A 15,782-nucleotide genomic window follows, 5' to 3' on the forward strand; every position below is an offset into this window, starting at 1 on the left:
CGGAAGTGACCTCCAGCGGGTTTCGAACTGTGTTGTTGTGTCGGGCTCGAGGCACCAGGCTGTCGTTATGAACAAGATTTTCAATTTCTCCAAGAGCGGCTCGAGCTCCGGGTCTGGGTCCAGCTCGTCCCGATCCCATTCACACTCCAGGAAACAGGGCCCGAGCCCGCAGGAGGCCCTTCACCGGCTCAGGGAGACCGAGGAGATGTTGACCAAGAAACAGGAATTCCTGGAGAACAGGATCCAGAGAGAGCTGGAGACCGCCCGGAGAAGCGGCACCAAGAATAAGAGAGGTAGGAGCTCGTCCAGCTCGGTGTAACCCTGGGAGGCCAGGTGGAATATCCCCCTCGCTCACCACCTACCTCTGTCCTCGCCTCGAGTAGGATACACACCCACCCCACACACGGGGAATGAACACCTCTACCCAACACCTACGACTAGATACAACTCTGAAGGCAGGGACATACTAACCTACGTTCCAGAGCATTCACGATATGGGGTGTAGGTACACATTCACCATGATCCTGTTTGTACACTTTGAGGGGTGCAGGGACACATAATCCCCACGTTGTACACTTTATGGGATGCAGGAACACACAATTCCCATGATCCTGTATGTACACTCTGTGGGGTGCAGGAACATGTATCTTCATGTTCCTGTATATAGACTTTATGGGTGGCAGGAACACACATCCCACATTCCTGAGTATGGGAATACAACAGGGAAGACCCATCCCCACACTGAATATATACCGCAGCGGTGGAAAAAAACACGTACCCCATAGTTTGGAGTATATACACCTACCCCATACTCCTGAATATACACTCCTGTGGGGTTAAATTGACACACTGTAGAACATGCACAGAACTGGAGGCAGGGACATACCAATCCACCTTTCAGAGTATTTACTACACTGGGTGCAGCTACACACATACTCCACACTCCAGAGTATACTCTAAAAGGGGGAGAGGCAGGAACGCAGCGACCTTACACTCATGAACACATTGCGTGAAAAGCTTAACAATGTTACTCCAGGAAATAAGCCTTTATACAAAGGACAGGAAAGGGTAGGCATGGAAAATCAGAGTAACAGTCCAATGTTAGGAAATCCCTTCAAAACAGTGCAAATAATAAATTAGGTTAGAGACAGCTTCAATATCAACAGGTCAGATCACATTGCAACTATTTCTACCTCCCAAATATTAGGTTTTTCTTTTCCCTGACATGTTCATGCTGCAAAAAAATGACAACAGCAGTATCAAGATTAAAAGTTGAGAGAAATTAGAATAATCCAGAGAGCAAAAGAAGTAGGAATATACTGTTAACTATCCTGTTCACTGAACAAATGTGACAAATCGATTGGCAGCAAGATTGAAATGTCAAGGCCAAGGAACATCAAAATTAGTATAGTCAAAAATGTAATGATAAAGTATTTAGCAGTGCACATTCATAAAGAATGACAGTATTGGTAATAACCTGTATTGTACCTTTAACATACCCAATGATAAGAAAAATATACATTAGGAAAAAATAAGAAAAGCAAGCACTTTTTATTTTGCAGCCTAAGCCAGCATTTATTCTTGATTCTTAATAACCCCGAGGGCATTTTAAGACTCAATCATGTTGCTGTGGATCTGCTACCACATGTGGGCCAGATGAGATAAGGATGATAGATTTCCTTCTCTAAATCATTTAAGTACATTTACTAATGTTTGATGAGTTGACAGTGGTTATATGGTCAGCATTAAGCCAGCCTTTTAGTGAATTCAAATTTTGCCATGATGGGGTTTGAATCATATCTCCAGAACATTAGCCTGGGGCTCAAGATTACTAGTCCAGTGATATTGCCACTGTGCTACCATCTCCACCAACAGTGATAATGAAAAGGTTAGGGCCCTTTTTAACCCCACCTATGTAAATACAGTTTCTAATAGACACAATGACAAGAATAAACTCTGTTGACTAACACTCTTTCTCCCTTCATCCTAAAGCCAAACAGCGCTATGCAAACATAAATTTAGCTGCAGATAGCTAACTGAAACAGCTGGAAATACCAAGTTTTCTAATCCAGGGATATTGAACCAAGAACACAACGATTGCTTGGGAAGTTGCAACATATCAGTTGGGCATATTCCAGTGTCTGGATTGACTAGAACTACAGTCTAAAGATTGATTTGAGCTAGGCAAACCTAGGATATGTCAGGCATGCATTAAAGGCAGATGTGTATATATAAAATGTATTTGTATTACAAAACTGGCAATAAAAAGCGCTAGCAGGCAAAGAATAATGGCGCGGTAATTGTATAGCCATAAAAATAAAAATTGGTGTGTGTCCACGGAGAAAAGAAAGCTAGAACGTAAAAGGGAAATTGATGTAGAATGGTGTTATGGAGCAGTTTGGTTTCTTCACTGTGCGAGAAACTTCAGGCTAAATTATTGGGAGCACAAAGCTGTGATGCAACAGTTACAGAGTTAAAAGTTGCATTGTGAAAGACGTGCCTTTACATTCCAAGTATTATGCAACACTAAAATCTGTATGGAAAGTAAAGAAATACAAGCATTTCCTAAGTTAATGTATGTTATTTTTAATTTTCTGTAAGAGTACGGAATTGAGAATTATAAGTGAGTTAATAGTGATCATGCTTTACATTTCCTAGTCATCTTGCATTATTTCTTGTCCATTGCTGTTGAATTACTCCTTTTTCTGAGGAGTGAACTATAAGAACGAAATGGTTAGTTATAAAGGTGTGTACATAGTGGTCTTGCTTAAGGCAGTCAACCACTGTTTACTGTTTCTCAAATTTCACATGGCCAATATTCCAGGGAGGGGTAACAAATGCACTTTAAAGACAGCCTGTAACTTTCCTTGAACATAATAGCACTCACATTAATGATAGTGGAGCTTCCTGCCCATCTTTCAAAATGAGGACAACTTGTCCATCAAATTGAATCAAACTTTGAGTTGCAGCATCTCCATGATGAGGTAGAGTAATAGCAGAGAAGGAAAGAATAGGAAACAAATCCCAAAGACTCACAGCAGAAACCTGCAATCTGAGTACAGGTAATCCTTGAGTCGAGGGACAGCTGACAACTCTCAATAAAGTTTTATACTTAGAATTTTCTGGCACTGTTCCATGTACCTGTATCCGAAAAGACCATATATTCAACTGTTGTTTCTTTCTGCAATTCTAAAAAAAATTGTAACTGATGAAATGATTCTCTGAACAATGTGTCCAATTCAATTTTGAAGAGATCTAAACCGAATGTCCTTTCAATCTCAAAATATATCAAAGAATTATTAATGAAAGTAGTGTTCTGTGTTCTGCTTGAACCAGCTTATACTTTTTTCTACATGTAGCAGTTCAGATTCTCCCAACTGTCCTTAATCAAAACAAGTTTTACTAAATTTTGTATTTCAATATCATTATGAAGGTTTTTGGGTGGGTGAGTAAGCTGTGAGGAGGATGCAGGGATGCTTTAAATGTGATTTAGACAAACTGAGTGGGTAACTGCAGGGCAGATGCATTATAGTTTGGATGAGTGTGATATTATCCATTTTGATAGGAAAAAAAGGAAAGTAGATTATTAACTGAATGGCTTTAAATTGAAGGAGGGGAATATGCAACAAGACCTGGGTGTGTTTGTACACCAGTCAATGAAGGTAAGTATGCAGGTACAGCAGGCTGTCAAGAAGGCAAAACATATGTTGGCCTTCATAGCGAGAGGATTCATGAAAAGGAGTGAAGATGTCTTGCTGCTATTATACAGTGCCCAAGTGAGACCACATTAGTTTTGGTCTCCTCCTCGAGGAAGATTATTCTTGTTTCAAAGAGAGTGCAGTGATCGTTTACCAGATTGATTTGTGGGATGAGAGTCAAAAAGTGTGGTGCTTGAAAAGCACAGCCAGTCAGGCAGCATCTGACAGGCGGCATGGTGGCTCAGTGGTTAGTACTGCTGCCTCACAATGCCAGGGACACAGGTACGATTCCAGCTTGAGTAACTGTCTGTGTGGAGGCACATTCTCCCTGTGTCTGCGTGGGTTTCCTCTGGGTGCTCTGGTTTCTTCCCACAGTCCAAAGATGTGCATGTCAGGTGAATTGGCCATGGGAAATTGCCCATAGTGTTAGGTGCATTAGTCAAAGGGAAATGGATTTGCGATGGTTACTTTTTGGAGGGTCAGTGTGGACGTGTTTGGCCGAAGGACCTGTTTCCACATGTAGGGAATCTAATCTTTTAAAAAAAAGCAGGCGAGTCAGTGTTTCGAGCAGAAACTCTTCATCAGGACTGCATCTGCAGTCCTCACTTTCTCCTGCTTCCTGGAATGGCAGAACTGAATGTGTAAGGAAAGGTTGAATCGGTTGGGATTATATTTGCTGGAGGACAGAAGAATGAGGAGGCATCTCATAGAAATCCAAAAATGTTGTAACAAACTAAATACAGCAAGTGTGTTCTTAATGCTGCCGGAAATGCAGAGCCAGGGGTCACTAAGGATACAAGATAAATCATTTAGGGCCAGTGGATCTGAGGACTGGCAGATGGATTTTAATTTAGATAAATGCGAGGTGCTGCATTTTGGGAAAGCAAATCTTGGCAGGACTAATACACTTAATGGTAAGGTCCTAGGGGCTGTTGCTGAACAGAGACCTTGGAGTGCCAGTTCATAGCTCTTTGAAAGTAGAGTAGCAGGTAGATAGGATAGTGAAGAAGGCGTTTGGTATGTTTTCCCTAATTGGTCAGAATATTGAGAACAGGAGTCAGGAGGTCACGTTGTGGCTATACAGGACATTAATTAGGCCACTGTTGGAATATTGCATGCAATTTTGATCTCCCTCTTATTGGAAGGATGCTGTGAAACTTGAAAGGATTCAGAAAAGATTTACAAGGATGTTGCGAGGGTTTGAGGATTTGATCTATAGGGAGAGATTGAATAGGTTTGGGCTGTTTTCCCTGGAGCGTTGGAGGCTGAGGGGTGACCTTTATAGAGGTTTATAAAATCATGAGGGACATGGATAGGGTAAATAGACTAGGTCAGAGAGTCCAGAGTTAATGGGCAAAGATTTAGGGTGAGAGGGGAAAGATATAAGAGACTTAAGGGGCAACCTTTTTCACGCAGAGGGTGGTGCATGTGTGGAATGGGCTGCCAGAGGAAGTGGTGGAGGCTCGTACAATTGCAGCAATTAAGAGGTATATGGATCGGTATATGATTAGGAAGTGGTTAGAGGTGTATGGGCTTAATGTCCGATGAGAATTATTGATCACTGTTGGATTCCTTTCCAGATCCATCCTAATCTTACAATTGTCCTCCTTAGCACTTTATGTAGCTTATCCACATTTTCCACTATACTAAGGAGTTAAAAAGGAACTTTTGTTTTTAAGCTGTCTTTCACTTCCTTAGAACTCTCAAAGCATTTCAATTAAGTATTTTTGGATTATAGTCATTACATTTATAGACAAATATGGCAACCAATTTTTGCTCAGCCGAAGGTGATTTAAAAATAACTATATACCTGCTTAAAGAAGGGTGGAAATCATTGAGGGCCTATCCACAGTCTTGCAATATGGGATGTTGCAAGCCAGCTAGAGGATTGCAAATCTTACATTGGTTTAAAAAAGGGAGTATGACAAACAAGACAACTGTAATTTAGTCAGCCTAATATTGCTGCTGGGAAACTGAGGCAAGAATCCAGAGGAAAAGAATTAAGCATTTGAAGAACCATTGGCTAATGCATGGAGATAGATCTGTTATTGGCATATTGTACTGGGCTGATGTGATTTAAATTGTAGACGATTACGTGGTTAATATTGTCTTTAAATTTCCAGTAGGTTTTTGACAAAGTTCATATAATAGATGTTATGAAAATTAATTTTGAAAATTGAGAAACCACACTGGTATTGAAGCACTGGATGTGACATTGAAAGTCTCTATCCAGTCAATCTTGCAGTGCCCTCATCAATATCTTGGGGTTAGTGCCAAATTGGGAGTGCTATCTTACAGACCAATCAAACATCAATCTGACATGGAAACTCAGTGAATCATACTTTACAAGCTACACACCAGGCAACACCATCACCCTGGGTATTTACTGACTAATAGTAGTACAAACACAACAGGTGACAGGTCAGTGGTAGACAGTTGGGAGGGCATTGGGAGATCTCAATATTGCCTGTTGACCCCATGAAGTGTATGGTGTCAGGCCAAGTATGAATGAGGAAACATGGTTACCAAGTTCCCCCCTCCCAACATCAAACTCATCTTGGATGAGGAATCAGTATTCCTCCATATTGAATATCACTTGAAGGAACAGGATGACTTCAATGTTTATCACCAACAGTGATCCACCTGTACCACTACTAACTGAGCTAGTTGAGTCATGAAGGACATAGCTGTTGGACTACATCTGTGGCAGGTGGTGAAGAAGCCAGCAAGAGTGAAAAATATTTAACCTCATGCTCCCCAATCAGCCTACCACAAATGGATCTACTTGTGACAGTATTGGTAAGAGTGACCTCTGCACAGCTCTTGTGGGGATGATATACCATCTTTGCGTTGAGAATATCCTCCAATTTGTTAAGTGGCATTGTCATTGATGTGAAATGGGAAAGACTTTAAACTGATCTAGCAATTAAGTTGGGCATCCATAAAGGGTTGTAGGCTTTCAGCTGCAGCAGAATTATGTTTAAGTATAATGTGTAGCCTCATGGCTTGTATGCTTCATAACCAGAACTTTCCAACAAACACCAAGACATTGTTTGGCTGGTAGTGAGAAAGGCAGTACCTGTGAGATCCTACGTGTACACGGGTCTGTCTGCACCATTGTACGCTGTCCCAAAGCAGCTGCTGCTGTAGATCTTCTCTGTACTCTCCAATTTAATATCCTTACTATAGCAAGGTCACTAGAGCTGTACATAGTACTCCAAAGTGGTCTCACCAACATCCCAACTATAATGTTCAGTGGTATGAGCAATAAAGACAAGTCTTTACCACCCTGTCTACCTGTTACACAACTTTCAAGAAAGTGTGTACCTGAACCCCTAGGTCTCTCTGTTCGACAACATTCCACAAGACCTTACCGTTGACTGTGTAAGTCCTTCCCTTGTTTGTCTTCCCAAAATTTATCCAAATTAAACTCCATCTGCCACTCCTCGGTCCATTGTCTCTTTTGATCAAAATCCCTTTGTAATCTTAGATAACTGTCTTAACCGTCCATTATAGCACCAATTTTTGTGTCATATTCAAACTTACTCACCATGCTTCCTATATTCTTATCCAAATAATTTATATAAATGACTAACTATAATGCACCTACCACTAGTCCCTGCGGAACATGCTGGTTACAACCCTCCATCAGTACCCTCTGTCTCCCTCCTTCAAGCCAATTTTGTATTCAATTGGCAAGCTCACCCTGAATACCACGTGATTGAACTTTACTTACCAGTCTACCACTCAGAACCTTGTGCAAAACCGTGCTAAAGTCTGTCTACCAATGTCTACCGATCTGCTCTCCTCTATCTTCTTGGTCATATCCTCAAACAAAACTCAATCAAATTTGTGAGACACTATTTCCCATGCACAATGCTATGCTGGCTATTGTTAATCAATCCTTGCCTTTCCAAATGAATGTAAATTCTGCCTGTCAGAACACCATCAGAATCCCATCCAACAACTTACCCACCACTAACGTCAGGTTCACCGGTCTGTAGGCTTCCCCTTGCAGCCTTTCTTAAATAAAGGTACAGCATTTGCCATTCTTCAGTCTTCTGGCACCTCACCTGTGGCTACAAAAATCTCTGCCCGTGGCTCCAAAATGTCCTTTTGTTTAAGGAGCCCAGTAATGCAGATAAGTCTTCAACCAATTTGAGTGTCCTTATGTTATCAAGAAACCTCCATAGGCACTGGACATTGCAAAGACTGTTGGTCCTGACAGTGTTCATGCAATTGTACTGGGGTTATGTGCTTCAGAATGTCTGGTGCTTTTCCAGTACACCTACAATACTGTCATCCACTCCTCAATGTGGAAAATTGGAACATCAATACATGAGAAGCAGGACAAGTCCAACCTGGCCAATTACCGCCTTAACAATCTACTCCTGATCACCATAAAAGTGATAGAAGTTGCTATCAACAGTGCTATCAAACAGCGATTTCTTAGTAATAGCCTGCTTATTGATGCTCATTGGCCATTTTGTTCAAAATAAAGGTCAAATAATTCAGCACTTTTGTTCATTTTGAACCAAGCCTGTAAAAGGGTCGTGAGTAAAGTGGCCAACAAGGTCAAATAAAACTGACTGTATTTGCCATCAAGGCTGCATTTCACCATGTGTGACATGAGGTACTCCAGCAAAATCAGAGTCAATAGGAATAAGGGAAAATCTCTGCTCATTGGAGTCATATTTAGTACAAAGGAAGATAGTAGTGATTGGAGGACAGTCATATCATCTCCAGGACATCTGTAGGAGTTTGTCATGGTAACCTTTTAAAACAATCTATGGCAGTTCCATGGTCTCCATTACTAAACCTAATTTTAAGTTGCAGATTTCATTAATTAAATTTAAATTCCACCTATCAAGATGACATGACATTGAGCAAGCCCTAATCCTGTCAGAACTTCTAAAATCCCCTTGCTGAAAAAAAGTGCCACCGTGATAGGAAACAAGCCAAAGTCAACAGCCTCTATTTGAAAATATAATGTTCGTATTTATATAAATAACAATTAATTGTCATCAATTATTTTGTCAAATTTGTATGTTGAGATTTGCTGGTGAAATTTGGGTGTCCAATGAATTGCATGAAATTACTCAGTCAAAAATCCTTGGAACATTTCATAGTGTTTTGCAAACACTTACCTGATATAGAGGTGTAGTGAGAAACAAATCTGATTTTTGGACATTGATTGAGGAATAGATATTGACCAATACACTTTCCTGATCTTCTTTCATATCATGCAATGAGGTCTTTTAGTGCAGTAAGGGACTTGGTTTGACATCCAATTAAAAAGGCAACACTTCTTTACTACTGCACTAAAGGATAATCCTTGATTTTGTAGTTGTCTGCATTTGGGTTGACCCCATAACCTTCTGACTCTAAGGCAAGAGTGCTAAGACCTTTCTTCATATCTATTTCTCTTCGTGGCTTGGTGTGAGTACTGCTTGATAGCATTTACAAGGAAATGCCTTAGGATGTTTTTTTATTGTGCTTATTCCGCTAAATAAATACATTAATTTCTACAGCATATTATTACAGTTTTACTAATTTTTGCTAATGTATCAATTAGCAATGATGTATGTGACAACATTAAGTTTCTTATTTTGGAATTGCGAAGTTAGAACAAAGTATTTGCATTTGAAATATCAAGGCCTGAACAACCAAAATATATAACTAATCTTCAGTGCTCTTCTAATGAAAATCCTCATCTTATCTATTCTTTTAGACATAAATGTGTACTTTAGATGCTCTTGAAAGTGTATGAATGCTTATGTGTTTTTCATGCTAGATGAGGACAACTATTTTTCAAGACCTTGCGTCCAGAGTGATTTGATAGTTAAAAATGCTGTGGACCACTTTACCACTTATATTTTTCTTTATTTTCCTTTCTTGGGTTGTTTGCCCATCGTAGTTTTATTAGAGTCAAGTGTATAATAAGTCATATGGATAATCTTTATGGATACAATTGTTCCATATTCAAATAGTGAAAATTAATAGTAGTCATCTAATCAGCTTCCATTATGGGAAATGTATCAAAACGAGTTTTAAAAATTTTAAATGTTCTTGGTAAGATGCCAGATTCTGTTTCCTACAAAAAATAACTTCTCAGCATGAAATGTCATTTCTAAGGATTTTTTAGACCGTTGTTCAAGAAAATTCTACAGGTCCTTTTGGTTGTAACATCACCTGCTGCAGAAATCTCTAGAGGCCAAATCAGTCAGTGACAGGCTAGGAGAGTGGGCAAAGAACTAGCAATTGGAACACAGTGTGGGAAAGTAAGAGTTTATGTACTATGGTAGGAATAATAAACACACAGACTATTTTCTTAAAGTGAATGACTTCAGAAATCTGAAGCACAAAAGGATTCTCTTAACGTTCATGTGCAGGTTCACTTGGCAGTTTGGAAGGTAAATTTAATGTTATCATTCATTTTGAGGGGGCTGGAATAGAAGAGGAGGGATGTACTGCTGAGGCTGTTTAAGGCTCTAGTCAAACCACATTGGGAACATTGTGTACAGTTTTGGGGCCCTGTTTCCAAGGAAGAAAGTGATAGCCTTGAAGGGGATGCAGAGGAGGTTCACAAGAGTCATCCCAGGAATTAAGAGCTTGTCATATGAGGACTCTGGGTCTGTACTCAATAGAGTTTCAAAGTATTAGAGCAGAGGCGTCATTGAAACTTATAGAAAACTGAGATCCTTGGATGTTTATGCTAGTATGAGACACCAGGAACTGAGGGCACAGCCTTGGAGTGAAGGGCTGACCCTTTAGAACTGGGCTGAAGAGGAATCTTTTCAGATGGGTGGTGAATTTGCCTTAGAAGGCTGTGGAGACAAAGTAATCGAGTATTTTTAGGGCAGAGATAGATAATTTCTTGATTAGTAAGGGGGATCAAGGGTTACGATGGAGAGAAGATGAGAGAATGGGGCTGAGAAACACATCAGCTATGATTGAATGGTGGAACAGACTAAATGGGCCAAACGGCCTAATTATGCTCCTATATCTTATGATCTTATGGGTAAATGCAAAAGGCTCAGATTTTCTGATATTTGCCCTTGATGCCCACTTGCTTTAGAAGGGAGAAGTATCCTTTCTCATTTGGCTGATTGCAGCAATCCTGCTTGTGGTACACTCAGGATTTCAGATCGTATCTAAATGAAGTGTTTAGAGTATTCTTAACGCCTGATCCAGGAACTCCACAGATTTGCTTTGGTGAATGGGTAGCTGATATTCTCGTCCTGTGAACAGCCCAAAACGAACAAGTAACTCAAGAAGGAAGAGGAATTGGTGCCACTAACACCCATCCTCAATGTTGGAATAGCTCACCAGGAAAGTGCGAAGACAAATCTGAATGATTTGCAACTATCAGCCAGAGTGCCCAGTAAATGATCCATTTGTCACTCCTCCTGCGGTGCCAAGCACCACAAATGACAGTCTTTAATCAATTAAATTCATTGCCTATGATGTCCAAAAATCACTGAAAGCACTTGGAGGTCCTGACTGAAAATTAGTGCTGCATCTTTGGAATGTTACTGATGAGAGGGCTGCTGATCAGTTGTTAAAAGCAAATCTTTTTTGTGGACAGATCAATGGTGTCAATAAAAACTTAATTTGAAACCATCTCGTGGAGCCCTGGAAAATCAGACCTTCATTAAGAACCCTTGTAGAACAGCTATCGTATTTAGTATTTTACAGGTAAGCTTGTTTAATTGTAGAAAGGAGTGAACTTGGAATGGGTGTGGTAATTATGGTTGGTTGAAATTTCTTCAGTTGCCTAATATATATTAAAATATGAAGCCTACTTAGCATAGGTTAAGAGTGGATCTCAGGATCAGTAGCATTGCTTTAACGTTAAGTAAAGTACTTGTTTATCAATAAAAATTATTAAAAGCCAATAGTAAGATTGAAATGAAACGGAACAAAATTATACACTACATTATTTTAATTCTTCCGTTTGAATAGTATTTTTTGTTTAGACTGTACTGAGTACATTTTCCTCCACATTATGAAAGTATAAAATTTGTACTAATTACATTCCAGAAAGCAAGCCTGTTGTGTAATGCTATATACTTGGAGAGTTAATGTTGTACATTGAGGAATATTCTAATTTGGAAACACTTTCACGCACACACACACACACACACTTGTCCAGGGTTAATAGTTATTTGTTAATAAACTACATTTTCTAAATTAATTTGTTCATTGTTAAACATGTGAAAGAAAGGAAAGTGTGCACTTAGATGCTTTTATTTTAATGCATGAATTTCCTGATTTTATTTTGCATGTTTTAATTGGGTACCTGTGTTTCTCTTGACAGATCACCTCAAGTTAATTCACTTCCTTCATACTTGCAGAAAGAACATCTTCAAATCTTTTGTCTTCTTTGGCCTGCTCTGTGATAAAATGCTACGTAAACCTGTAATCCTCCTTTCTGTTAGATCATCTGGGCACCTGTAAGTCACATTTGACGAATGGTTTAATTTCTGGGACTATTCTTTTCTCTTTCCTAGAAGCTTCCTTTCTGTCTCTAAATATGAATTTACTGCAGAGTAGCAAGTCAGTATTTTGCTTATACAGAATCTGATGTTATAATATTTTAAAGATTTTTTGTTAGAAACGATGGGTAACATTTGAATGTGATGTCAAATATAAACAAAAGTTATTGAAATAACGCATTATGAATCATTAAAGTCGCATATATTTTTGACAACATTCAAAACATTTTTCTCTGTCTTCCTAAATCATTCATCAATTGTACGTCAGGCATTCTAAGAGGTACTGTTTTTGCAGATGATATTTGACATTGGAGCAAATTACTGCACATGCTGGAATCTGTACTGAAACAAAAAAAGTGCTGGAGATCACAGCAGGTCAGGCAGCATCCATGGAGAGCTTTGAAGAGTCATCTAGACTTGAAATGTTAGCTTGCTTTCTCTACCTGATCCACTGTGATCTCCAGCATTGTTTTGTAATTTAATATTGTTGTTGTTGTGCTAGAGGCTCAGAACAGATATACTGATGCCCAGTTCCTTGTTCTTTTACAACCTCCATAGAAGTTAGGAGGTTTTAGATTTTTTTTTTGTAGATATTTTTATTGAAATTTAACATTTTTGCAAATTTACAAAAATAAACAAAACTCTCAAATACAAACATTGATGTACAATTAAATCATATATACAATAGTCATAATTTAACAAAGAAAAGAGAAAGAAAGAAAACAAAAAAAAACGAAAAAAGAAAGAAAAAAAAACTCAACTTTCTACTAATCTAACCTATAACTAACCAGAGTGTATACCTAAGTCTCTTACATGCTCGGAATGTATAAACATCAAATATAATAAAACCCGTATTCGCGCAGGATTCCTCTCCCAAGGGGCCCCGGAGCAGCCCGGTCTGAAATCTTCACTAAATAAAAGCCCTTGTTAGGATAGCCGAAATATCTGCATTTATATAATTCAAAAAGGGCTGCCATATTTTATAAAATAATTCAGTCTTTTGGTGCACCATATTTGTGAGGAAGTCAAGGGGGATATATTCCATAATTAATCTGTGCCAATTTGAAAGTCCAGGGGGGCCCTCAGCCACCCAGTTCACCAAAATATTTTTCCTTGCACAGAAAGAGAGAATAGAAAATAGTCTCTTCCCATGCATATCCAGAGATGAGAGGTTCGAAAAGCCCAAAAGGAGAGATACAGGGTCCACCCTAATTTCCGTTCCTAAAATTTCTGTCAGGGTATTTGCCACTTTAGTCCAGTATCTGCGGATTTTCTGACAAGTCCACAGACAATGTACAAGAGTACCCACCTCTATTTTGCATTTAGGACACATTGGAGATGCTCCTGCCTTAGGAGGTTTTAGATTTAAACCTTTAAGTTACAAACTTATTTTTCTGGATTGATGGGTAATAATTTACCATGTTGCAACTGTAGCAAAATTCCTAATGATTCTGCATAAAGGTATCTGGCACAGTGTTCTGAAATTAGCCACATAATAATTACATGTGAGAAGCTACCAATTTTAGAGAAAAGGGTTTCTGAAGTAATTAGTATGTCACTGTGTTGTTAGTATGTTAAGTAATATGCCTGCAATTAAATTAGCTATTGTTTCATTACTCTACTGCATTGATTGGATTATCAGAATATTCAAAATTATTTCCTACTCCTTGTCAATATTGTTTCCTTATGCTCAAATTGTTCTAGTAAACCTATACTACACCTTGATTTTAATGTGTACACGAAATGCTTCATTAGAATCCACTTTTATAAGTACTAACACGAATCTGTAATTTGCATCAGAATAGGCTGGATATGGCTGTAGATTGTGGAATCATTTGACCATCATTTATTTAAGGAACAAAGCCTTCATTAAAATGTATGTTAGTAATTTCTTCTACCCCAGGAAGAAATGTTTATCTTTGCATCACATATGTAAATTTGTTTCCTTTGCTGCTTTGGTGTTTTTATTTTTAGGTTGCGTTGCCTTTTCCCTGGAGATGAACAACTATTTGAGATTCTGTAGTCCTCAGTGCCCTGTTCCAATTTCTATTGGACACTTCTGTTTTGCATCAGGACTTGATTTTTTGTTTTGCTACAAGTGTATATTTTTGTCAGTGTCTGCATCTGGAATGAGTAAATGTGTACGTAAGGAATCAAGATCTGTGGCCGTGTGCAAAGCAGGGAGACATCCAAGTGGGCAAAGTGGTCTAGGATATGGAGTAACATTTTGCTATTCAGTTACAAGTAAATTGTGTTCGCAGGAGAAGAAAGGTATTGGAAAACGTTGATTACAAAATAAAAGAATAAAAATTGTCACCGATTTTTTTTTTTCTCTCAACTGATAGTTGAAAGGTTATCCACATCAGAAAAGGTTAACTAAGTTTTCTTTTGAATTTATTGTTTTATAGACATAAATTTTAAAATTATTATAAACATGCATGTATTTCTGTATAAACATGGATTTTATGATCCCAGCTGGTGGCACTACTGGTCAAATCAGATTGCAGAATTAAATCTGGTTTTGAGAGATTTTTGAAAATTATTTGTTAGTGTGATGATTTTTAACTGCAATAATCACGGACGGCTGCAAAGTTTTAACTGACAATTGAAATTTTCTGCACAAAAGAAAGAAAAGTGCACAAAGCTACCTAAATGTAGAAGACAATGTTAAAGATCTTGCAATATAGAGCAAAGCAAAGTCTAATCCCACGTTTTGGCACTCCATTAAGAGACTCCTCCAAAGAAGTTAACTTTCTGTATCAAATCTTTAAGTTTGACTTAACTGATTCTCAGACCTTTCCTGTGAACTATACAACCTTGTTACACGAATACTCACAAAACTTTGTCTTTGTTTTATAATAAGCTGCTGATTTCTAACCAAACATTCATAGTTTCAAAGTTTAACAAGCTAAACTTTTCAAATGTGGTAACTGTGATTTCCCTGAACAGCCCTATACTTCTTTCCAAGACAGATATACTATTTGCTTCAAACTCCAGTTATGTCTTCTCTGATCCGCCTGACCACTTTCACTCTGTTTGCTGAGATAACATTGATTTTGATTATTTTAAATCAAAAGAGACTTATAGCCTTCAATGTTTACACTCCCTACCATATACCAACAGAGTAAGAACAATTTTCCTTTAAACTGTAAGGAGTCTCTACTCTGACATTTTTGCTGGTCTCTGTTCAGGAAGGATAGACTGGCCTTTGCTATTTTTAAAAGAAAAACCTTCACAAATTAACCAATCCCATGTACCACTATATTAAAATTTCCTGTTCTTTCTCAAGAGGGTGGTAAATGGGGCCCAAGTCAATGTGTTTGTTGATAGAGTTCCTGTTGGAATGCCAAGCTTCTCGGAATTCTCATGCATGAACAAGCTGAACAGAGACATGCACGAGAATTTCTAGAAGCATGGCATTCCAACAGGAAGGAGGAGAAAGTGAGGTCTGCAGATGCTGGAGATCAGAGCTGAAAATGTGTTGCTGGAAAAGCACAGCAGGTCAGGCAGCATCCAAGGAACAGGAGATTCGACGTTTCGGGCATAAGCCCTTCTTCAGGAATTCCAACAGGAACTCTATGAACAA

At 38.7% G+C, this 15,782-nt stretch overlaps 1 protein-coding gene across 1 annotated transcript in view; it reads left to right on the top strand.

Annotated features, from left to right (window-relative positions):
- The first annotated feature begins 13 nt into the window (after positions 1-13).
- Positions 14-15,782, top strand: part of LOC132815007 (charged multivesicular body protein 4b-like) — a 37,762-nt gene continuing 21,993 nt past the window's right edge. The window contains exon 1 of the mRNA XM_060823629.1: positions 14-293. Coding sequence (XP_060679612.1) covers positions 68-293 — 226 coding nt within the window. The 5' untranslated portion in view covers positions 14-67. The remainder of the gene's footprint in view (positions 294-15,782) is intronic.

This window comes from Hemiscyllium ocellatum, chromosome 4, assembly GCF_020745735.1.
Source record: "Hemiscyllium ocellatum isolate sHemOce1 chromosome 4, sHemOce1.pat.X.cur, whole genome shotgun sequence".
Taxonomy (NCBI): Eukaryota; Metazoa; Chordata; class Chondrichthyes; order Orectolobiformes; family Hemiscylliidae; genus Hemiscyllium; species Hemiscyllium ocellatum.